The following is a 22,162-nucleotide window of genomic DNA, read 5'->3' as shown; positions in this document are numbered from 1 at the left end:
GCAAAGCAGACAAATGTGCAGAGAGGGGTTCAAACAGATGTTTTTCAGGCATTCTTTGAGAGATGGCTGCACGCAGAGCAGGTAGGAAAGCCCTTCTCATCAGCAGGCTTCCAAATTTCCAACCAGGGTCTCACTTGCTGCAGTCCAGGTCTGGGCAGTCTCCCTTTCCATGCCTGAAGGCTCTGATGTTTCCTTCCCTCTTCTCTTCTGTGACCTCTTTCAATCTTTCTTTGTAATTTTCTAACTTCAAGATCTGGGATTATTTCTGCCAGATCTCACTGGACTCTCTCTAATCAGCCCATTCTCAGGAAATTGGTGTCAAAGCACCCCAAATTCCCCTGCTGAGCCCTCAGCAGTAAGGAGTAAAGCTGGATTGCCCCCCAAAACTGAAAAGCTGTCACAGTTCATACATTCCCACAGGACTTTTGCCTGCTTTGCTAGAGCTCAGCACTGGGATGACATTCAGCCTGTGCCCAAATGCAATCCATGTGTTTTCTGTGGAACCTCTCCCAACCAAGTGAGAGGCACATAAAACCTTGTACTTGACTTCATGGAAACAAACTCAAATTTCCAGGCTATTTGTTTTCCTAAAACATCAAGCCCTGAGTGAATCCTGTTTCCCTTGGGGCTTGCAGCCCCTCCCAGCTTGATGCCACTTTCCAATTGCATAAATATCCTCTCAACATTTCCACCCGAAGCATAAAGAAATACACAAACAATCCCTTTGCAGAGTCTCCTGGGGATTCCCATTTTCTGCACCTGGCCCATGCTCTATCTCCATGGCATACAGAGGCTGAGAGCACAGAATTTGGGTGATGGGGAAGGACAGAGGATCAAGAACAGAGAGAAGTAAGGGGACTAACAGTTGTCCTCAAATTGGGCAGTAAAATTAACACAGAATAAAAAAAAAATGTGGGTGTTTGGTTATTTTAGTGCAGTTTCAGCTGTTGTAATGGGCATAGAGCACTTCCATGTGTCTTTTTACAGAGTAAACATCTATTCCCTCAGGAAGAGAAATACACATATTTTGAAATATTACATCATTAGGAGCACAGCTGATGCATTCCCCCCTTATTTTCAGTTTCTGTGGTACAAACCTGCCAGAGCACTAGAGCCAGCTGAGATTGAAACATCCTTTGCATCTAAAACCATCTCACTGAGGTTTACCTCAACTGATTTACAGTTTACCATGAATACAAACAGAAATTTAATAGATGTGGTTGCAGCTGATGAAAGAATCTCCAAAGAAATAGAAATCAGAGCTAAAGCATTTTTAATAGTTACTCAGGTTCCTCGAATTTGTTCAGAGAGTTTTTTAAAAGGGATATGGCTGAAAGTAGCTCTGTTACTCCCAAATGAACTTGTTTGACCTCCCAGAACAAAGCATTACTTTATCTTCAAGCCCTGCTTGGAAAGCATTCTGGACAGCTGATAAATACCTCACTTGTAGACCGTTCCATGGAAAATATTCTTTGCAGAGCAACTATTTCAGATTTCCAAACGTGGATTTCAGATTTCTACAACTCAAGTGGCAAGCTGTGAGTGCAGGGCTGTTCAGAAAGTGAAGAAAGAGAAGATATCCATGGGGAGAGCTCCCTCTGTGCCCGGGGAGAGGTTTCCTTGCTGGACTCGAGTGTGGAACAGGCTGCAGGAACACAAATGTGTTCAGTCACACCTGAGGCTTGAACGTGAATTTAGCACAAATCCACTGCTCGGGCTCCTGGCTCTGCAGGCTCAGATTACAGCACCAGGGAGTTACCTGGGCTCTGGCAGGGATCCAGCTGGGAAGCACTGCACAGCACAGCCTGCATTCCCCTCACAGCACATTCATCAGCTTTAGGCATAAGGCAAAAAAGAGCTTCTTCCAAAGAGCCAGATCGAGAGAATCGAGAATTCAACTTCTTTGAGCTCAGTACAAGTTATCAGTTCACACCAACCAAGATCAGGAGGGCATCAGCAAGGTTTGACTGATCTCAGGGGCAGAGCTGCTTTATTTTCTGGATAGATTGTTCCCACCAATCTTCCCCAGGCTGAATTGCCAACAGCCAAGCTGTACTTTCCCTCCTGAGCTGGGCAAACAGCTGCTCAAGTTCACATTTGTATTTCTGTATAAACAATAAAGGACAAAATTGGTAATGACCAAATACAATTTTGCACTGGTGAACTGTGCCAAGAAACCCTTGCAGGCACCTGTGGTTGCCAGAAGTTTTTTTGGGGTTTTGCCTAATTTTTTATTATTGCCAAAGACAGACTTGGAGCCAATCCTTCTACCATCAGGATCAGTCAGTGTGTCGTAGGGATGATCCAGAAAAGTTCAGTTAGCCCCACAATAATAAATCCATGCACGTGTACATGTGTGTTTATGTCTATATTGGCCTAATGCTGATAAAACATAACTTATAAATGAACAGCACTGTCTAAAATTGAAAATTATTTCCAGTTTTCGTGTAGTGGGGAGGATAAATGTATCCAAGATGCACTCTTCTTTTCAAAGGTATTGTTCAAGTTCATATAAGCAAAGGTTTTATGACACATGCAGTATCTTTGTGTTGAGGTGAATCCTGTGTTTGGTCTTTTTGCCTTTTCCTCTTTCCCATTCCCAGAGGATGCAAAGACACTGTGCTGCACATCAGAGGAAGGGACAGCAACTGACATTTCCCCTTTAGAAAAATAATAATTCCTATTAGAAATCAGCCAGAAGGTGTTTCTTTAGGATAGGAAACTTTATTAACAAACATACAACTGGTTTTTTAGCATGATGAGGCTGGAAGCTGTGGCAGTGCCTGCCCCACAGCCTGGGACAGTGACACAGCCCCGTGTGACAGACAGCCCACCCTGGAACCCCAATGCCAGGAGAGCTGCCTCGCTCTCACTTTAACCCAGCTTTTTTCAAGTCCTCTGGCAGAACTCGGCCCTTCTTCCGGGCCCTGGCTTTCTTCTTCTCTATCCTCTCCTTCTTCTTCTTCTGGATGTTCTTCTTGCGCTTGTCCTGCCGCTGCTGCATCTTTTCCACCACCCTCACAGTCCGTTCCTGCCACTGCCTCTTGCGCTGGGCTTTCCGCTTCTCCTTGCGCTTCAGGGCCTCCTTCAGGCGCTCCTCGTCGTCACGGATCTTCACCCCTTCTGCCTTATAGAGAGCATTTGTCCATTTTATCTTGGTCTCCAGCTCCTGAGCTTTCTTCTCGTCCTTCTCCTTGAGCTCCTCCAGTTTATTCTTCCTGATCTCCAGCCTGCTCAGCAGCTGCTTGTAGTTCTTGCCTGTCAGAGGAGTGATATTGCCTTTCACAGCTTTCCTCTTCTCTTTCTTCTTCTGGATCTTGTTTAACTCATTCTCTTCATGAACTTCAACCCTGTTGAAGACAATCTCAGCTTTGCTCTCCTCCTTTTTGTTTTCTGGCTCTGCTGGTACCTCCTCAGTCTCTTTCTTCTCCATTTTTGCCTTCATCTTTAACTCCTTTCGCCGGCGTTTCTTCCTCTCTCTCTCATACTTCCTTCGCTGCCTCTTCTCCAGGACTGCAGGGGTTAACTCCTTGGCATTATCCTAAGGAGAAGGATGGACATGAATGAGAAGCCTTAAAGGGTTAAAGCAGAAGTAAAAGTGGGCTGTCCCCCACTTCCTGATTTCAAACTCCTCCTAAGAAGCACCACCTGTGATGTGAAGCTGTGACTCAGCTGTTAGAGACACTAAACACAGTAACAACATTTCAAACCCTTTGCTCTCCCTCAACAGCCTGTAGCTGTTCCCTTGCAGGCTCTCACTATTTTGCTTTTTCCTAAAAATCACCAAAGGCACGTTCTCTTTGAAGCTGACCCCATCTTTTCTCACAGGTTTTTCCAGAGAACATACACAGGTCACCTGGCAATCCCTACAGGCAATTCCTAACGAGCTGGAATCAGCTCAAACCCTGAGCCTGTGAGATCCTGTCCCCACATGCCCTGGGAGGCTGGAGAGGATTTCAAGTGCACAAACACACACATGGATACACATTCAGAGTCCCCATACCTGTCCAGAAGCCTTTTTAATCTTCTCGTGGAGTCTCTGACGCAACAGACTGATTGCAGAAACAGAAGGGGAACTCAGTTCACTTTTACTTCCTGAAAATGAGAGGGAGAAAATAAAAATACTTAAAAAGCAGCATTAGCCGAACAGTAGCACTTTCTCTGGCTATGGGAAAAACTCTGGGAACTCTTCAGATGCTTTGAATGGAACGGAAAATCCAAACAAACCCAGAGTTTTTATTTCATTGGTTTCTTTAGAATTTCCCCTTTTATCATTCAACACTGCCAGCAGTGGGCCTGGCATGCCCTGGGGCTGCCTGGCAAGCCAAAGACAAGTCCCAGGCTTGTGGAACAGAGAGGCTCAGGACATCTTTTCTCTGTGATCTGGCTTTTCATTGTCATAAAGGAAAGCTGAGCTGGCAGGACAGGGATTGCATCCACGTGTAATTCCCAAAGTTACTCACATGCACAAAACCTCTGCAGTTCAGTTAAACACCGTTTCCAGAGAGCCACCCAGTGGTGATGGCACAAATTCCTGTCCATAGGCAAAAGCTTCTGGGGCACATGAAATAAGCAATGACGTTCTCAATTTACGCTTCCCAAACTAGACTTGTGTGAAGCAAGTGAAAAGCAGCCATCTCAGCCCAGGTCATTTCAGTCAGACCATGGCAAAACTGGAATTCTTACCTGTAGGCAAACTCTCCTTTCTGTTCTGTGTACCACCCTGTGGAGATGATTTGCTGGCTTGAGGGGCTGCTTTCTGTCCTGGAGTGGGTTTACTGGTGTTAGAAACCACGTGTTTGGCTGAAGGAGCATTCTTCTTCTCAGTTTGTTTCCTGGGCTTCTTTTTCTTCTGTTTTTTGGCCTGTCTGCCAGCATCCTCGGGCTGGCCTGGCTTAGACACTAGAAGGCAAAAACAAATTACACAAAAGAGGACAATGCTACATTCCCACTCGTAACATTCAGTTACTACTGAACATTAATGTTCCAGCATCGCAACGGTATATCTAAATGTTCAAAAATTATACGGCTCAGGATTTATTTAATTAGACCAAGCATCCTTGTACACTTCCAGCTCTCCACATCCATCACCACAGTGGATGGAGACCACTGACTTCCAGGGCTCCCAGTACAATGTGCGCAACGTGTTCGGGAGCTCCTTGTTTGAGCAGACTGTTTTTTTTTTTGTTAGAAACCGGCACAATCCCGGGCCAAGCACCCCGTGGGGGCACGGCTGTCGCGCCCAGCCTCCCACAAACCGGCCGGAGAGGACAGAACCAAAGCGTTACAGTTCCAGTACCAAATTTCCTCTTCCGCGACTCCGGGGCGTGCTGCACGCCGGCCCTCCTGGCCAAGCCCTGCAGGTAGGAGTCCTGGGCGGCCAGGCTGGCCATTGCCGCCCCGGGTCCCAGAGCTGCCCGGGGCAGCGTGGGGATTGCGGAGCCCTCCTCGTGGAGCCCCCGGCAGGAAGTGATGGATGAAGCGCGCCGGCCGGGAAGTGACGGCAGCGCCGGGCGCACGGAGCGGCCGCGGAGCCGCCCCCGCCGGGGCTGCGCGGGCTCGGCGCGGCCAGCGCGGAGCGGCGGCGTCCCTCAGCCACACCAGGGCTGCTCGGGGCTCTCCTGGAGGGCTGCAACCCCCGTTCCTTGCAGACACCTCCCCGGAGCCCCGCGGGCAGCCCCCGGTTCGCCTCCGCCGCAGGTCCCAAACCTTGCTTTGCCAAACCTCCCTTTACTGGAGGACAAAACCGAGCTTCCCCCTGCACCGGGGTGAGGTCCCCAGAGCACGGGCGAGTTTCGTGATGGTTTCTGCAGCCCCTGTACGGGAACAGCTGCAGGGAGCTGATCCCCTCCTCGCATGTGCACGCTCATATTGTGACACTTTGACAAAGCCTCATGGCTGAAAACACACGCCTTAAAAATTATACAAAACAGTCAGTTTTATTAAATCACCTAATTACAAAAATAAATGGAATGGAAGAAAAATAAACCAAAAAATAATAACAAAAATTCACATCCTAAGAAACGAGACATTACAACAGAAAGCTGGGGAAGCTCAGCTCAGTTGTTGGAATGCCCTGGTGGCTCTGTGGTGCCTGTGACACCGAGCTGTGGTGACACTGTTCAGTTCAGTGGCATCTCCCTTTCAGCTGCACAGCTCGAGCCAAGGCAGAGCCACCACAAAAGGAAAGGACAGAAGATGTGCTGAGCTGCTGAACAGCTGCAGACCAAGCACCAAATGTGTTTCTTTGGAAGGAAACTGAGAGTAACCGAGTATTCCTCACTGCTCTCAAGATTTTTTCATTAGACAAAACTAAAAGCCAACATAAACAGTGGCTCCATGTTAGCTCAGACTACATTAACGGGAATTTCTGTGTAAAAACTGAGGAAGGAATCAACTGACTAAAGCATGACACTGCTTCTCTTTGTGGCTTTGAGCAAGTGGCGTCATTGATCCCTCAGTCTGATCCCTGTCTGCCTGTTCTTCTTCCAAGGGGGGAACACTGCTCTTCCATAAGGGTCTCCTGGGAGACCTCCTTCCAAATCAAGAGTTCAAGTTTGTAAAGCATTTTGACAGTGAAGACTGTTGTGTAAAAATATTATAAGACTCTTTACAGTAGACCAGAGGTTGTTAGATGCCATCCTGAGAGAGCTTTAAAGCAGCCAGAATGTCAGTAACCTTGGGAAGCAGAGTAAAAACCCCAACACACTCACTGCCCCCACATTTGGCTCAAGTTTATCCCAAAGAAATTCAACTCCCAACACTCACATGGAAACAAACTTCTAAGACTTCTAATGAACTCTACACGGAACTATCACGTTAAAGCAAGCCTGACTCTAATTTGTTATAATGAGATTCACTTTGTGTCTACATTTCTCTATCTCTTAAGGGACAGGAACACTCCTGGCAAGGTCCTGGCGTGGAGGAAGCACTGCAGCCATGCAGGGAGCAGAGCCCTGCCAGCACAGCTCCAGTGCCTCCTCCCGACAGCAGGAGCCGCTTGCTCAGCGCAGCAGGAGGAAGACTTGCAGCAGGGGGCAGGGATGAACCGCGCCCGGCAGCAGCAGCGGATCCTCTTCAGGAATGCTCGGCGGGGCCCGCCCCGTGCCCGTTCACGTGCGGGTGCGACGGGGTGGAACTCTGCGAGGTGGCAACGCTCTGCTCGGCTGTGGCAGCTGCCAGAGGCATCGAGAGGCTCTCGGGGGACAGCGTGGCAAAGTCTTGTCTCCAGTAGGCTTCGCACAGTGGGAGATCATTGCTGTCACACAGACTGTAGCTTTCCAGAACAAACAACCCCCGTGAGGAGAGAGCAGGTGTGGTGACAGAGGAGGGGAGGGATGGAAAGGGTGGAGGGAGCAAGACAGAAGCAAAGCATTAAGAAAATGGCAAAAAAAAAAAAAAAAAAAAAAAAAAAAAAAAAAAAAAAAAAAAAAAAAAAAAAAGCTGGATGTAAGGTCTGTGTTCATGAAATCATCCTAAGTCATGTGACACTGGCCTTCCCTAAGACAACCCCCCTAAGGACTGGTCTTAAAATCTCTTGGGCCTGGTGAGGACTGGGGCAATTTTAGAGAACTGTGGCTACAAAATGAAACAGAGGCTCAATTCCAATCCAGACACTCCAAATCTCTGAAAAGATCTAAGCTGAAGTCCTGACACCCCCAAATATGTGACTTCTGCTACTGATGAGTGAAACATGGACCTTACCCGCAATTGCTTTACTTGGAATTAGACTGCAACCTATGTGAGGAAAAAATAGAAATCCTGCTTTAAATTTTACTACAGAAAAAAAACCTGTCAAAATTGTTTTGGGGCCTGTCCCTGTCACAATAAAGAAGAACCCTATTTGCACCCCTGCCCTTTCAAAAAAGTGCTCCACAGGTTTGGGTCTTCCATTGAAGCTTCCCAGTTTGATTATAAAATACTGACAGCTCCTGCCTTTTCCCAAAGAGCCTGAGCTAACAGTGCTTCTAAAAGCAGCTGGCTGGACTCCAACACTGGATGGACCAGCAGTGTGGGGAAAATAAGGTTTTTAAACAACTGCCTGATTCTTGCCCATACTCTGAGGAAAACATAATGTGGAAAGGCCAAAACTAAAAAGAAACACGGAAGGAACTGGAACAAAACCAACACAAATCCCAAAGAGAAGAAGGAGCTGCACACACAAGAGACACCCAAGACAAAGTGAGTGCTGGAGCAAAAAGCAGCTTGCATTCAGAGAAAAACAAACCCAGTGGGTCAAGTGATTTTGTTGTTGCAGCTTTATTTACATTTGTAATGTATGGACTGATGCTTAGGAAAATATTTTAAGTATAGAAATATGAGACAGTTCATATTGCACAAACATGAAACATGTGAGATTTAACCCCACACTCAAGACAGCTCCTGTGATCTCAGAGGAGGGAGCAATGGAACACAAATGCAGGTCTGGGGGTTAGGATGAGAGAGGGCAAGCTGGACTTGCAGTTACCACTGTGGGGAACAAGCACACAAAGCACTAGGTGCAAGCTGAGCTCTTTTCTGGCAGCATCACCCAGCTGGCTTTGCAGGAGAAGTGAGAAGGCAGTGGATACAGGTTTTACATCTGGGGCTTCTGTAAAATCTCTTGGAAGATCAGTCCCCAACACAGTGGAGCTGGGTTCAGTTAACAAAGACCATCAGGACTGAACCAGAACTACAACTCCTGTTCTGTCATAGACCTCAGGCCACGATTTCCCAGGAGAACCTGACCACAGCATCCACACATCATGGCAGGGGAGCTGCTAACCACGTTTCAGCTGTGTCAGAAGTGTGACTGCTTCTCCTGCTGCCCCACTTAGAACAGTTCCAGAGTCTAAGCTCCACTCTCAGCTAACACTCCTCAAAAGTCAGGGTCAGTGAGCAGCTCTGCACAGCCCAGGAGCACTGGCCAGCCTGCTGCTCTGTCCTGGGAGGGCTCCTCAGGGCGTGGAAGGGACTTCACTACTCCCCTGAGGCACCCAGACAGTCTGAGGGCAGAGGGACAGCTCTAGAAAACTACTTGATCACAGGGCAGGAGAGCAAAGATTCCTGCAGGACAATCTTCTTGGGTTTAGTTTCAAGGACTTGCTTTTGGGTCTCATCAAAAGCCCCATGTGCACATAAAAAGCCTGGCAAACACCTGACCCTACAACTGAGCAGGCATTCCCAGGACAGCAAGGAACTCCCCTTTGGGGGCAAATAGGCTGTTGTGTTGACAGCCACTGAAACATGGCCGTGACATAACAGAAACCCTTTCCCCCACATTAGACAATAAGATTTCATTAAAAATATTGTAGTATTCTAATTATAAAAGGACTTTGAATAAATCACTGTTTCTGTATTTACACAGACACAATTTCTTTGGTGCAGAAAAAGACAGGAAAGAGCACAGGAAGGGAGGAAGCAAACGATCAAGTGCTACATGATAACAAAGTGTGAGATCACAGCTCTGCAGAGCTGCCAGGTTTCCTCACCTCATGACCCATGAGAAAGAGCAGGAAGGCAAATCCATCTGATGTACACCAAGATTTGTGCTTCCATGTTAGTTCTGCCAGCAAGGGTTGCTTTATGTGGCACCTGGGGCCAGGCAGGTGAACAGACCACGCCAGCATGGCCAGAGCCCCTCAGTCCAAAAGTGAGAGTGACCAGCACACAGAGGTGGCAGTCTGGGGACAGGGTGAGGGAAGCATGCCTGGCACATGTGGGGCACTCTCACCCCACACCACATCCCTCTGGATAAGCTCACTGCTATGTCATGGACCTGTCAGCACTTGCACGGGTGCTTGGGTTTGTGATCATCACAACCCCTCAAAAAACTGAATAAAGCTGGAAAAACAACTCTAAACTTTTACCTCTAAGCCGTGTCATATTATTATCTTTTTACTCTTAAAATACATATATTACTCATAAACAATGGCCTTACTTTCAAAGATATTGAGCAATTTAGTTGACTTAGCTGGGGATATAGGCATTCATTATTCTTACAAAAATGGAAAAGGCAAACATAGAAAACCTGGTCAGTAAAATTTTAAGTAAGATTTTTTAAAGTTTGTTTAAAAGTCCTAGAATTATTGCACTGACTTCACTTAGCTTGGAAAGTGCAGCCAAAATAACTAGGTTTATATTTGTTTTCTTCTGCTTTCATTAACTGCATCATTAACTAGAAGTGCTGGAGTGCATGACAAAACAAAATAAAGTGTCTGAATTCTCTAAAGTCTGTTTGCTAAATAAGAGGCTTTAAAAATTATTAAAAATCCCACAAACAAATCAGTAATAAGTCATTCCTTAGAAAATCCTATCACAATACTTCATTATTGAATGAAAGTGAGCAAGTCTTTTTGCTCCTTGCAAATGCTGACCCCAGCAGGACTGGAGGCAGCTGGGGGCAGAGGACTGTGAAGGAAAAGGCACAATGTGTGACCAGGTCACTTGTGAAAGGACTCACCACAAAGGTGAGGTGACACCAGCTGACATCAGGACCCAGCTCAGCAAGCTGGTCTCTGCAGGGAGAGAGCCAGAGGCTCCTTTAGAGGGATCTCCCCCAAGGAAATTCATCTTCTTTTCTAATGATTACAACAGAAGGAAATCACCTATCAAACCTGGGATGCTGTGAACACCTCCTTCACCAGGACATTTAAACCCTGTAGGGTATCTACAAGGAAAAGGCAGTTGCTTTAGTTGAAGAAAAAGAGTTTGACCTAATTAAAAGTAGGACTGAATTTTTTTTGGGAACATTCTTAACACCTATACTCTAAGGGCTCTTTGATGGTCTGGACTAACTACCCCAAAAAGGCCTGGAGTTGTAAGGCAGAGTCCACTGCCCTATTTGTACCTGGAAGAGTAATATTCTTCTTCTAGCTCGTACAGGTCAATGGAGATCTCATCCCGCAGTGCAATCAGCTTCTTGTCACACTCCTCCTGCAGACTCCTCAGCTGCTGGTTGCGCTGGTTGATGGCCTCGTTCACAGAGGGGAAATCATTGAGGATCAAGAACTGCTTCAGGTCAGACACAAGTTTCATCAGGGACTCGCCAGCTCGGACCTTGCAGCAGCAAGAAAAATCACACATCAGAACTGGGCTGATCACACAGAACTGGGCTGATCACACAGAACTGGGCTGATCACACATCGGAACTGGGCTGATCACACAGAACTGGGCTGATCACACAGAACTGGGCTGATCACACAGAACTGGGCTGATCACACATCAGAACTGGGCTGATCACACAGAACTGGGCTGATCACACATCAGAACTGGGCTGATCACACAGAACTGGGCTGATCACACAGCAGAACTGGGCTGATCACACAGCAGAACTGGGCTGATCACACAGAACTGGGCTGATCACACAGAACTGGGCTGATCACACATCAGAACTGGGCTGATCACACAGAACTGGGCTGATCACACAGAACTGGGCTGATCACACATCAGAACTGGGCTGATCACACAGAACTGGGCTGATCACACAGAACTGGGCTGATCACACAGAACTGGGCTGATCACACAGCAGAACTGGGCTGATCACACATCGGAACTGGGCTGATCACACAGAACTGGGCTGATCACACAGAACTGGGCTGATCACACATCGGAACTGGGCTGATCACACATCAGAACTGGGCTGATCACACATCAGAACTGGGCTGATCACACAGAACTGGGCTGATCACACATCAGAACTGGGCTGATCACACAGCAGAACTGGGCTTTGCTCCAGTTCCATGATCTCCCAAGCTGCCCCTTCAGCCCAGACTTTCAATAAAAAATCACACAATATGAGGGTGCTTTGCAGGAGAAGTGAGAAGGCAGTGGATACAGGTTTTATATCTGGGGCTTCTGTAAAATCCCTTGGAAGATCAGTCTCCAACACAGTGGAGCTGGGTTCAGTTAACAAAGACCATCAGGACTGAACCAGAACTACAACTCCTGTTCTGTTCTATGCAGAATTCTGACCCAACCTTCCCCAACCTTCCCCAAATTCTGACCCAACTTTCCCCAAACCCCAAGCTACTCTCCTGGCAGTGGTCCCTGGGAGTGTTATGAAGATCCAAAAACGAACCCAACAGCCTCTGCAGGATGTGCTGCCCACAGTGCTACTCACAATATTTGCAGCTCTGACATGCATCTCGTAGTTATCTTGTTCACCCTGGGTTGCTCGAGAAACTTGAGTTTCGTCCTCGATCTAAAGAAAAAAGTACACAAATTCACCTCTACATATTTAAAATTCAAACAGACAATTACTATGCTATCAATATAGGGGAATATATATGTGGATATGTGTGTGGATTTCCTACAGATGTGGAAATGTGTGTGAATTTCCTATAAATGTGGAAATCTGTGTGGATTTCCTATAGATGTGGATATGTGTGTGAATTTCCTATAGATGTGAAATGAGATCACACATGATGCATGTGAAATTCACATCGGTATGTGAATTACAGTTCCATTCACACAGTGTCCAAGGCCAGGTTGAACAGGGCCTGGAGCAACCTAGTCTGATGGAAGGCGTCTCTGCCCATGGCAGGGGGTGGAACGAGACGATCTTTAAAGTCCCTTTAAAGCCTTTCACATTCGGGGATTCTACGAAAGGTTCTCCCCTCACAGCCCCTTCTTCCTCGCGTACCCGCGCCCTTCTCCGCTTAGCACCCGGCGTGCTCCCACGGGGGCGACCGGCCCGCTCAGGCCCACCTTGGCCGTTTTGATGATCTCGGTGAAGTTGTCCATGATGGACTTGACATCGTCCTTGAGGCGCTTGTTGTAGGACTGCAGCAGGGTCTCCTTGCTCTGGGGCAGCACCCGGGGCTGCGCCATGGCCGCGCCCTCCCCTCACGGGCCCCCGCCCCGCCCTCCCGCGCTCTCGCGAGATCTCGCGCGATCTCGCGCGCCGTAGATATCTCCCGGCATGCCTCGCTCCGCCTTTCTCTCCCGCCGCCCAAGATGGTGAGTGATGGCGGCGGCGCGGGGCGGGCCGGGGCCATCCGCCGCCATCGGCGGCCGCCCGCTGTCATCCGCCGCCGCCGATGGGCCGCGGCAGCGCCGCGAGGGTGCTCGGCTGGCGGGGGAGGCGGTGGAGCGGTGTTCCGTGCCCGATTTGCGGTGATGGGGGAAGGCCGCGTATGGGCCTGGCAGCCCGGGCCGGGAGCCTGCGGCTGCTGCCGGCTCGGGCAGCCCGGCCAGGCCGCAGGGCGCTCCGGGGGTAGGTCGGGTGCCGGTGGTCAGTAACGCGCCGTGGGGGTATCGGCTGCTCTCGGGGAAGCGATCATCACGCTCGTTTTAATCCTTTTCCCTCTCGGGGTGGTTTATAAACATTGTAAGTGTAAAGCAAAAGATTTCCTCTCTCTCTGAGAGAGTAGGGCGAGTATGGGAGGCCGCCAGGCTGGTGAAATGCCTGGGAAAATAAACACATTTCTAGGGTGGGCTGGTAACTCTTCCAAGCACACAAGTTTTGGAGGCAAAAGAAGGCAGAGTGTGTTTCTTGCTTGCAGCCGAAAGGAAAGAAGGCCAAGGGCAAGAAGGTGGCACCGGCCCCTGCTGTAGTCAAGAAGCAGGAGGCCAAGAAGGTTGTCAATCCCCTCTTTGAGAAGAGGCCCAAGAACTTTGGCATTGGTGAGTAAGTGGATATTTGGGATGGTCGCTCCCATGGTTTTTTCTTGTTCAATGAACAGATGTCTAAGTTATAAACACTAAAAACCACTGCAGACTTTGTGCAGTGCTGCTCTTGTACGAGGCGCAGATGATGTGAAAGAATATTTGCTATCTGAGTGGTCGTGCTGACACTTCACCACCAAGATCACTGATGCTCCTGTGCCCTTGCCGTGCTGCTGCTCTGGATTTGGGGCAGCCCTGAGCTAAAGGCTGTGTTTTTTTTAGGACAGGATATCCAGCCCAAGCGTGACCTCACCCGGTTTGTGAAATGGCCACGCTACATCCGGCTGCAGCGCCAGAGGTCCATCCTCTACAAACGCCTGAAGGTGCCTCCTGCCATCAACCAGTTCACCCAGGCCCTGGACCGCCAGACAGGTGAGGGTGTGCCCCACAAGGTTCTCTTGGCTTGGATTGTGAATGGGATGTGCCTCAGAAAAGGGGAAAGAAACCAAAATGAGCCTTAACAAAGGTGAGCTGGGCTATGTCTGCAGAAGTGTTTTAGGGAGGCTTTAATAGAGACCAGGGTGGTGTCAAAATCAGTTTGCTGGCTTAAATCTTGGATTGCTGATGTGCACCCTGAAAAGGGATATAGAAAATACCAAAGCTCTATTTACTGACCCAAACCCTGCATTAAATCTTAACTGTGATTCCATTCTTCTACCTTGATGTAGAACTACCCAGGGTGGTATAAACAGATTGCTTGAGACATCTATGGGAGTGCAGGTTTGGGGGGAAAACTGGCACTGAAGGAAGAAGGGATTTAGGTGGCTCCTGTGAATGCAAAAAACTTTGGACCTCTGTAGAATAATTTCCTCCTCATAGATGCTCCTTGCTTTAAAAGAGCCACGCACCACCTCTAATCACAATTGCTGTGGGGGTGCCCTGGTATTTCCTCATCCAGACAGACAAGGAGCTCTCAGTGCCATCAGAGCTGCATGTAAATAGGGGCTCTCAGGGTGCTCTTCTCTTGGACTGTGCAGATGATGATCACTTTTTGCTGTAAAAAAGAAAAAAAGTGATGACAACCACCAAGATCGCTGATGCACTGCAGTATTTTTAAAAAAGAACACGCTTAGATTTTCAGGTCATGCAACTAATTAGTAGGTGTTCTCTTCCAGCCACGCAGCTTCTGAAGCTGGCACACAAATACAGGCCTGAAAATAAGCAAGAGAAGAAGCAGAGGCTACTGGCTCGTGCTGAGCAGAAAGCTGCAGGAAAGGGAGATGCTCCAACCAAGCGGCCACCAGTCCTCCGAGCAGGTAACTTTGTACCTGAGCTGATGGAATATGTGAAGAGAGAAAACTGATGGAAGAGTTAGTTCTTCAACCAGCCTTGGACAAGCTATGGCAATGATGTTATGAATTTCTTCACCTGAGCTCAAAGTGAAGAGCAAAATAGACGAGCTTTTTAACCCTGAGCTTTAGCAAATTGTCCACGAAATGCCACTGATGTGAGAAGTTCTTGTAACTTCCATAGTGATGCTGTGCTGTGGAATCAGAGTTGGTTTGCAAGAAAGCTCTGAAAATGACCGAGAGGAATCAAACCTTATCTAGAATTTGTTTTTCAGGTATTAATACTGTCACAACTCTGGTGGAGAACAAGAAAGCTCAGCTTGTTGTTATTGCCCACGATGTAGACCCTATTGAGGTGAGCATGTTACAGGCTACCTGTGTAACTTAGGGTGGGGTCAGAAGTGTTTTTAAGGCAAAAATGGATTTTAGGATAATCTGCATGAAAGAGAATGCACAAAAAAAAAAACCGTATTTGCCAGAACTGGATGCTTGTGCATGTTTGTAATTGTCTTGGTTGGGCAGTGAGGCTGGGCCCTTGCAATGATGTTTTGAATTTCTTCACCTGAAGCAGCAGTGAAGAGCAAAACGAGCTTTTTAACACTGAGCAATTGCCACAGCCCAGGCTGACAGCCAGCACAAAGGGATGTTCTCCCTCAGTAACTCAGCGCTCCCTTCCCTTTCAGCTGGTGGTTTTCCTGCCAGCCCTGTGCCGCAAGATGGGGGTTCCCTACTGCATCATCAAGGGCAAAGCCAGGCTGGGCAGGCTGGTCCACAGGAAGACCTGCACCTCCGTGGCCTTCACCCAGGTTAACCCGTAAGTGTTCTGGGAGCTCACCTGTTTGTCTTGTGGAGAAAGCAAACTGCCCTAAGCGCAGGCTCTGGGGCAGGTGGGTGGCAAACTTGGGTCTCTCTGAAATAGTAAAATTTCAATACCACCTCTGTAGTGTCTTAAAAATGTCTCCATCAACTCCTGAATGTGTAGATTATTTTGGTTTACCAAAAGGGTGGTTACTCTAAAATCTGAGCAGTGCAGATTCTGAGTGTTAATCCTTTGTGACGCTTTTGCTTAACCTGAAAAATTGGGTTGTCACTAGAAGCTCTCAAATTCTGTGGCAAAATATTTATGGAAAAAGTTAAATCAAGGCTCTAAAGGAACTTAAACTGTCATCAACAGGGAGGATAAGGGAGCCCTTGCAAAGCTGGTGGAGGCTGTGAAGACCAACTACAATGACAGATATGATGAGGTAAGATTCTCTCTGCTGCTGGCCTTGTCTTTTTACACTGTTCAGAAGCGAGAAATGGGATTTATACTTGGGTGTGTTGTACCTAGGTTTGCTTACAGTGTACCCGGATTCTTTACCTGAGGATGGGGTAAAATGTGAAAGCTGTCACCAGGTTAGAAGTAAACAGCAACCCTAGGGCAAGGATTGTAGAGAGGACAACAGCTTCTGCTACCTAAATTCCATATCCCAAATCCAGGAGTTAAGGGATAGCTGAATCCAATATCCCTCACTGGGAAAGATTTTAAGCTTTTCTCTTTGCTGCCCCAAAATGTAGTGCAGTGCTTGAAATGTGCAGGACTTTTTAGTTGAGGGAGCTCTTCCCCTTGTGCAGAATGGAGTGCCACAGTGAGAGATGGAATGAGGTCTCTAACTTGTTGTCCCTTCCTTGCAGATCCGTCGCCACTGGGGCGGGAACGTCCTGGGTCCAAAATCGGTGGCTCGCATTGCGAAGCTGGAAAAAGCAAAGGCTAAAGAGCTGGCTACAAAGCTGGGCTGAAGATGTACTGCATTGCACCGTGTTTTCTGTACATAATAAACCCCAGCTGTTTCAGTGGTCTCTGTTCATGGGAGTGTTCAAGGCAGGGAGTAGCACAGTGGCACTGCTGTATTTCTGTGCCTTCCATCCAGTGACAGAATAGTGCTGGGCAGAAACGGCTGCACAGAGCTGGTTATTACTTACCTTGGAATAACCTTCCTTAATTACTAGTCCTGTGTAATAACTCTCTGTTGAACACACAGCCCAGCAGCTCAGCTGCACATGGGATTTTGAAGTTGACTGGGCTGGGCTAGTTCTGGCTTTAAGCCTGGCTTGGTTTTGCAAATCGAAATTGCCTCTTGGCAGTGAGGGCAGGTGGAGGGGGGAACAATCAAGACTTTCCTGAGTTCTGACTTGGTCTGGTGGCACTGTGGAGGCTACCAAGGCTCCAGCTGTGGTAGTTGCTTGTTTTTGCCAGCTCTCATCCTCTTGCAAAACCACGGGCTGCCTTCCCCAGCTAGACTGGAGTGTCCACAGTAACCTCTAATTCAGATTTACTGCTGTTCCATGTAAGATGCATTATGCAAGTCACAAGGCAAAGACCTGGAGGCCTTTATTTATTTTGTGCAACTGCTGTGAGCCATTCCTGACTTCAGGGAGGACTACTTGCTGCAAATAGGCTGATTCACAAAATCCTCTGGGTTTGTCTTAAAGGAAAAAAAAAATGGAGATGTTAAAATTGTATCATACAACCAACCACGATAGAAAAATGTATTCTTGTGATTACTGTTGAAGTTCAGTGTTCCCAAGCTGCAGCCAAATCACAGTGGTGGGAGCTCAGTTTGCAGGGATTGCTTAAAGTCTTATTTGCAGCTTGATAACATGTTTGCTGAAACTGCTTTGGAATTCCAGGTGCTTCAGTTATTTATGACTGGGCTCCTGTCATCCATAAGAGTCTGCTCTTGACTGTAGCACAAAGATGTTTCTTCCTTCCCCTCACACAGGTAGCTTCTGTATAAATTTCTTGTACCACAGGAAGGAAGTTGCAGCACACAAACTGTACCTGTGAAAGAAAATCACGTTGGCACCTTTCCAGGGTGGACTGGGCCTCCCTAAGACAGCTGCAATAACCAAGTCAAACCACCTGGCACAAGCTATTTAGATTCAAAATGGGCTTTTCTAGCTCAAGAGCTCTTCCAGGCAGGCTGGTCCCTTACCAGGTGACAATAGACTGCATGTGCTCGTTCCTTACCAGGTGACAATGTACTGCATGTGCTCATTCCTCAGGCTCACCCTGGTCTGGCCCCCGATGGGCCCCCCTGGGACTGTGCTTCCTGTGGGGACAACACAGCCAAGTTAAATCCTTATCTGCACACTGTGTAGGAGGGGAAGAAGGTGATAAATCTGGTAGATACCCCCTGCTCTTCCTCAGACAGTGGTGTTCCTGAGTTCACAGAATCCCAGAATGGTTTGGGTTGGAAGGGATCTTAAAGCTTATCTCATTCTGCCCCCTGCCATGGGCAGGGATGCCTTCCTCTAGACCAGGTTGCTCCAAGCCCTGTCCAACCTGGCCTGGAACATTCTCAGGGATCCAGGGGCAGCCACTGCTGCTCTAGGCCTCCTGTGCCAGGGCCTCCCCACCCTCACAGGGAAGAATTCCTTCCCAATATCCCATCTAACCCTGCCCTCTGGCAGTTTGAAGCCACTCCCTCTTGTCCTATCTTTGATGCTCCTGACAAAAGTCCTTCTCCAGCTCTCTCCTAGGCTCCCTGTCACCTTCAAACCAGTGGGCTGGCAGAGCACAGGAAGAGAACTGAAGGGAAAGGGAGGGAGAGTGATGTAAATTGGGCATGGGGCTGGGTTCCTCTGTGACTTACTGAAATCTGCATCGATGAAGATGGGCTCAGCACCAGTCACCTTGGCCATGGCCTCCAGGTCCCGGTAGTGCCAGCGGTTTTTTTCAATGTTATTTTCAGGCACAAAGGGTTTCCTTTTTTCTGTTAGTCTCACCACCCCTGTGAGATCAATCTCATCTTCAATCTGAGGAGGAGTACAGAAAGAAAAAAATGTTTCAAGATTGATTTCATATTCTGATACATCAAGTCCTGTCAGGAAAATGTGGCACCTGAAGGGTCTGAGCATAAATGAAGTGGTTGTTCCCTGCAGTGGGGCAGTGCTGTAACACAGCAGGGAAAAAAGCAGAACAAGAACAGCTCCTTGTTTGTAAAACACATTATTTACTTAACAAAAAGATGGGAAACAAAGGTTTGTTGTCTTTGGAAAGTGCAATGACTAATTAAATCACCTCCCATGTTGCTGAACATAGCTCCTGCTTTTCTGGGTTAGTGAGTGGTGCCTCTGGGTACCCAAGGGGCACAAAGTAGCACCCCCCATTCCCTGGATCCCCCTTACCTGTCCCTTCAGCCTCGTCTCTGGTTTCAATTTCTTCCTGGGCACAAATCCTCGGTTGACTAAAATTGTGACCCTAGAGTTACATAAAGAAGCACTGCTCAGGAGTGAAAGGGAATTTATTCTTGCTGCTGCCTAGAACTAAAGACCAAAGAAGGAAGCAACCCACATGTTTGCTGCCACTTTTGCTGTCACCTGAATGCACATTATAAAGGAATTTAAATAGAATTTCAAACTGAGCTTCAGTGATGTCACAGACTGAGAAATGCCTTTTAAGGCAGGTTGGATATTAGGAAGAAGTTTTTTACAGAAAGGGTGATAAAGTTCTGGAATTGTCTGCCCAGGGAGGTGGTGGAGTCACCATCCCTGGATGTGTTTAAGAAAAGACTGGATGCATCACTCAGTGCCATGGTTTAGTTGAGGTGTTGGGACATGGCTTGGACTTGATGATCTTTAAGGTCTCTTCCAACCTGTCATTCTGTGAATTCTATGATAGATACAATCCCAACCACCAGGATTCAGATATTCCAAGGAGAAGTGAGTGCTCCCGTGGAGCAGGGCTCTCCTAACTCACCCGAGCTCTGTGCAGTAGAAGGGGGTGATGACGTTGGCTCCGTTCTCCGGGTGGGATGTGATCCTCCCGGCTTCCCGCGCTTCCCGCTCGGGGTCCAGCAGGGAGCGGGGCAGGATGTAGAGCTCCTTGGAGTGGTCAAAACGCCCTCTGACCTGCACAGGTCTGTACTCCAACTCCTTCAGTTCCATGGGGCTGCATGGAACAAGAGGAAAACAAAATCATGGCTGTGCTAGGTGAATTCAATCAGGAGATTTTATTGCGGGATTCTCCTTTTCCCTAATGGTTGGCTCTGGATGGAGCCTGTTGGCAAACAGAGGCAGAAGATAAACAGCTCACAAAATATGGCTTAATATATTTCAACTGTCCCAGAGAATCAATTAGAGATGATCAGGAGCATCCAGGGAGAAGCTCTTTTCCACAGTATCACAGAGCAGGTGGACTCACTGCCTGTGCATCCAGCCATGGGAAGCGTTTCTTTCCCATCCCAGACCATGAAATCCAACAAGTGACCCCTTCTGAGAGCTGTGCCAGGTAACCAAGTGACCTTAAAAATCTCTCTCACATCTGACACAACTGCTCCACATGTTGGGCAGGGCCTGCTGTTGTTCCAAGACTCCCTGCTGCAGTAAAAATTCCTTTGGGACACCACAGACACCCAAGTCCTCTTTCTCCAGAAGGATTAAAAATGCTATGAATTACATCCCACATTCTCCTGAACAGAGATTCATCCTTCCCCATGCATTTAGAGTATCCCATAGGAAAGAACTGACATGTTTTTTTACTAAAAATAAATAAATTATCAGTATCTCTTTCTAATTTGCTGACACATCCCAATTTCCATTGCATCCCTTCATTTTCATGCAGGTCAGTTCAGCACAAGCTCATTTGTGCATGGTTCATATCTAATATTCCCAGTCAGTGCCCTGTAGACAACAAACCATCCCTGTTTCCATACTCTAATGGCAGAGGGATGGGATCTGCTGTGATTCTTGATGCCAGCTGTGCAATCAAATCTAATTTCCACTTGCGCCGCTGAACCTGGAAATAAACAAACACAAAAGTATCTCCTTAGAGTAGAACAGAGCAATATAACAACCCCAGCAAGCCTTAAAATCTTGGTCATAATTTTCTCATCAGACCTGGCCTAAATCAGGGTAATTTGAGGTATGAAAGTAGAGGCTACTGAATTTAATTTGAGTAAAAAAAATACTTCCTTTAAAGATTTACAAGAGGACACTTGGAAAACAGAAATGTAAAATAACAGCAAATCTTTAAACCTGCCTGTTGTCTGAACTAGATCAAACAGATGGAAAAACTTGACAGTCCTCAAGTGCTCATTTTTCAAAAAAATGAAATATTTATTTGTACCTGCCATGTGCCGAGACCGAACGTGGTCAGAGGGACGAGGAGAAGGCCCCATTTCAGCAAGGCATCCTCTCCAGATGTGCCAGCAGCTGCTGTAGAACTTTGTGGTCTGCAGAACCTCAAACAAACATCTGCAGAAAACCAGAATGAGGAACAGGATTCAGAGAAGAGATGCCAAATTCCTGCAGGAAATATTACATCTTGGTACTAGGGTGAAACAGGGCAGAAGCCCAGACAAATATTTTCTTACCTTTAGACTTTTGAACCAGACCAGAACCTCCTTTAGTTAGAGGGCATCCAAAAAATGTTCTTCTGATCAAGCACTGTGATGCCTACACAGAATAAGAAAGATCCTTTGTAATGTTGCTGCTTTATAAAACTTGTATTTAGGTGATATCAGTGATTGATGATTGCGTGATTGATGATCCATTGATTTAAGTCTCAAATGAGCAACTGCCTGTGAAACACTATGGGTTGGGCTGTAATTTAAATGAAATAAGATAAAATTTCCGTTACAGATCTGCCCTACAGCAGAGCAATGACCTTCCATCCACGCTATCAGCAAATGCACAACAGCTTAATCTATTCTTGACAGAAACAAAGGCCTACAGGGGAGAGGACAAAGGGATGGGATGAGGGAATGGGATGAAGAGACAGGATCAAGGGACTGGATCAGGATGAGGGGACAGGATGAGGGAACTGGATAAGGGAACTGGATCAAGGGACTGGATGAGGAGACTGGATCAGGGGACAGGATCAGGGAATTGAATCAGGACAGGATGAGGGGACAGGATGAGGGAACTCAGTCAAGACAGGATGAGGGGACAGGATGACTGGACATGATCAGGGGACAGGATCAGGGAACTGAATCAGGACAGGGTGAGGGGACAGGATAATGGGACATGATCAGGGGACATGGTCTGGGGAGAGCATGAGGGGACGGGATCGAAGGACAGGATCTGCGGCTTACCCGTCCCGGCCCCGCTGCCCCGAGCCTGCCCCGGGCCCGCGGCTCCCTCAGCAGCCTGGGCCCCGCTCGCAGCCCCAGCGCGGCCATGGCAGCCCCGGCCCGGCCCGGCCCGGCCCCGCTGCCCGCGCCGCCCCCGCCCTGCCCGCGGCC

At 47.8% G+C, this 22,162-nt stretch overlaps 4 protein-coding genes and 4 non-coding genes across 13 annotated transcripts; 5 read left to right on the top strand and 3 right to left on the bottom strand.

Moving 5' to 3' along the window:
• Positions 1-2,704: 2,704 nt before the first annotated feature.
• SURF6 (surfeit 6) lies at positions 2,705-5,468 on the bottom strand. The gene is made up of 4 exons (XM_053961846.1): positions 5,300-5,468; positions 4,687-4,902; positions 4,004-4,095; positions 2,705-3,541 (listed from the first exon to the last, which is right to left on the bottom strand). Exons 1-4 carry the CDS (start codon positions 5,391-5,393, stop codon positions 2,870-2,872), a joined length of 1,074 nt encoding a protein of 357 aa, XP_053817821.1. The 5' UTR covers positions 5,394-5,468; the 3' UTR covers positions 2,705-2,869.
• Positions 5,469-5,913: 445 nt separating this feature from the next.
• MED22 (mediator complex subunit 22) lies at positions 5,914-12,832 on the bottom strand. 4 transcript variants are annotated; one of them, XM_053961851.1, is made up of 4 exons: positions 12,688-12,832; positions 12,101-12,181; positions 10,829-11,037; positions 5,914-7,276 (listed from the first exon to the last, which is right to left on the bottom strand). In XM_053961851.1, exons 1-4 carry the CDS (start codon positions 12,808-12,810, stop codon positions 7,078-7,080), a joined length of 612 nt encoding a protein of 203 aa, XP_053817826.1. In that variant the 5' UTR covers positions 12,811-12,832; the 3' UTR covers positions 5,914-7,077. The 4 variants fall into 4 exon arrangements, with proteins under 4 accessions (XP_053817826.1, XP_053817827.1, XP_053817828.1 ...); XM_053961852.1 differs by having other exon boundaries at positions 5,914-7,270; XM_053961853.1 differs by having other exon boundaries at positions 12,623-12,706.
• A 52-nt stretch (positions 12,833-12,884) lies between these two features.
• On the top strand, positions 12,885-16,769 carry RPL7A (ribosomal protein L7a). The gene is made up of 8 exons (XM_053961850.1): positions 12,885-12,939; positions 13,485-13,605; positions 13,870-14,019; positions 14,763-14,903; positions 15,212-15,291; positions 15,620-15,750; positions 16,111-16,180; positions 16,611-16,769. The coding sequence occupies exons 1-8, from the start codon at positions 12,937-12,939 to the stop codon at positions 16,713-16,715; spliced, it is 801 nt and encodes a 266-aa protein (XP_053817825.1). The 5' UTR covers positions 12,885-12,936; the 3' UTR covers positions 16,716-16,769.
• On the top strand, positions 13,728-13,800 carry LOC128798747 (small nucleolar RNA SNORD24). Its single transcript, XR_008434530.1, has one exon. It is a non-coding gene; the product is annotated as a small nucleolar RNA SNORD24 (small nucleolar RNA).
• LOC128798748 (small nucleolar RNA SNORD24) lies at positions 14,620-14,689 on the top strand. The gene has a single exon (XR_008434531.1). It is a non-coding gene; the product is annotated as a small nucleolar RNA SNORD24 (small nucleolar RNA).
• On the top strand, positions 14,989-15,066 carry LOC128798745 (small nucleolar RNA SNORD36). Its single transcript, XR_008434529.1, has one exon. It is a non-coding gene; the product is annotated as a small nucleolar RNA SNORD36 (small nucleolar RNA).
• On the top strand, positions 15,472-15,545 carry LOC128798740 (small nucleolar RNA SNORD36). Its single transcript, XR_008434523.1, has one exon. It is a non-coding gene; the product is annotated as a small nucleolar RNA SNORD36 (small nucleolar RNA).
• A 513-nt stretch (positions 16,770-17,282) lies between the features above and the next one.
• LOC128798403 (surfeit locus protein 1) lies at positions 17,283-22,113 on the bottom strand. 3 transcript variants are annotated; one of them, XM_053961847.1, is made up of 9 exons: positions 22,013-22,113; positions 21,293-21,374; positions 21,046-21,173; positions 20,633-20,715; positions 19,678-19,869; positions 19,107-19,179; positions 18,572-18,734; positions 17,947-18,028; positions 17,592-17,757 (listed from the first exon to the last, which is right to left on the bottom strand). In XM_053961847.1, the coding sequence occupies exons 1-9, from the start codon at positions 22,097-22,099 to the stop codon at positions 17,691-17,693; spliced, it is 957 nt and encodes a 318-aa protein (XP_053817822.1). In that variant the 5' UTR covers positions 22,100-22,113; the 3' UTR covers positions 17,592-17,690. The 3 variants fall into 3 exon arrangements, with proteins under 3 accessions (XP_053817823.1, XP_053817822.1, XP_053817824.1); XM_053961849.1 differs by having other exon boundaries at positions 17,669-17,757; positions 17,912-18,028; XM_053961848.1 differs by lacking the exon at positions 17,947-18,028 and having other exon boundaries at positions 17,283-17,757.
• Positions 22,114-22,162: the final 49 nt, after the last annotated feature.

Source organism: Vidua chalybeata, chromosome 21 (genome assembly GCF_026979565.1).
Source record: "Vidua chalybeata isolate OUT-0048 chromosome 21, bVidCha1 merged haplotype, whole genome shotgun sequence".
In the NCBI taxonomy this organism is placed as follows: Eukaryota; Metazoa; Chordata; class Aves; order Passeriformes; family Viduidae; genus Vidua; species Vidua chalybeata.
Note: the sequence above shows the minus strand (reverse complement) of the source record. Positions and strands in the feature narration are given on the sequence as shown.

Bases quoted from the DNA above. Each gene is read 5' to 3' on its own strand.
- SURF6 (XM_053961846.1), bottom strand. From the start codon at position 5,393: ATGGCCAGCCTGGCCGCCCAGGACTCCTACCTGCAGGGCTTGGCCAGG. The intron at 4,096-4,686 runs GTAAGAATTCCA...TCTCATTTTCAG, and splicing joins AAAGGAGAGTTTGCCTACAG to GAAGTAAAAGTGAACTGAGT. The intron at 3,542-4,003 runs GTATGGGGACTC...CCTTCTCCTTAG, and splicing joins TTAAAAAGGCTTCTGGACAG to GATAATGCCAAGGAGTTAAC.
- MED22 (XM_053961851.1), bottom strand. From the start codon at position 12,810: ATGGCGCAGCCCCGGGTGCTGCCCCAGAGCAAGGAGACCCTGCTGCAG. The intron at 12,182-12,687 runs GTGGGCCTGAGC...TTTTTTCTTTAG, and splicing joins AGATCATCAAAACGGCCAAG to ATCGAGGACGAAACTCAAGT. The intron at 7,277-10,828 runs GTACAAATAGGG...TGTTCTGGAAAG, and splicing joins GAAGAATATTACTCTTCCAG to CTACAGTCTGTGTGACAGCA.
- RPL7A (XM_053961850.1), top strand. The intron at 14,904-15,211 runs GTAACTTTGTAC...TTTGTTTTTCAG, and splicing joins GCCACCAGTCCTCCGAGCAG to GTATTAATACTGTCACAACT. The intron at 15,751-16,110 runs GTAAGTGTTCTG...TGTCATCAACAG, and splicing joins GCCTTCACCCAGGTTAACCC to GGAGGATAAGGGAGCCCTTG.
- LOC128798403 (XM_053961847.1), bottom strand. From the start codon at position 22,099: ATGGCCGCGCTGGGGCTGCGAGCGGGGCCCAGGCTGCTGAGGGAGCCG. The intron at 19,180-19,677 runs GTGAGTTAGGAG...ATGTAACTCTAG, and splicing joins TTCTACTGCACAGAGCTCGG to GGTCACAATTTTAGTCAACC. The intron at 17,758-17,946 runs GTAAGGAACGAG...TTTCTTTCACAG, and splicing joins ATGCAGTACATTGTCACCTG to GTACAGTTTGTGTGCTGCAA.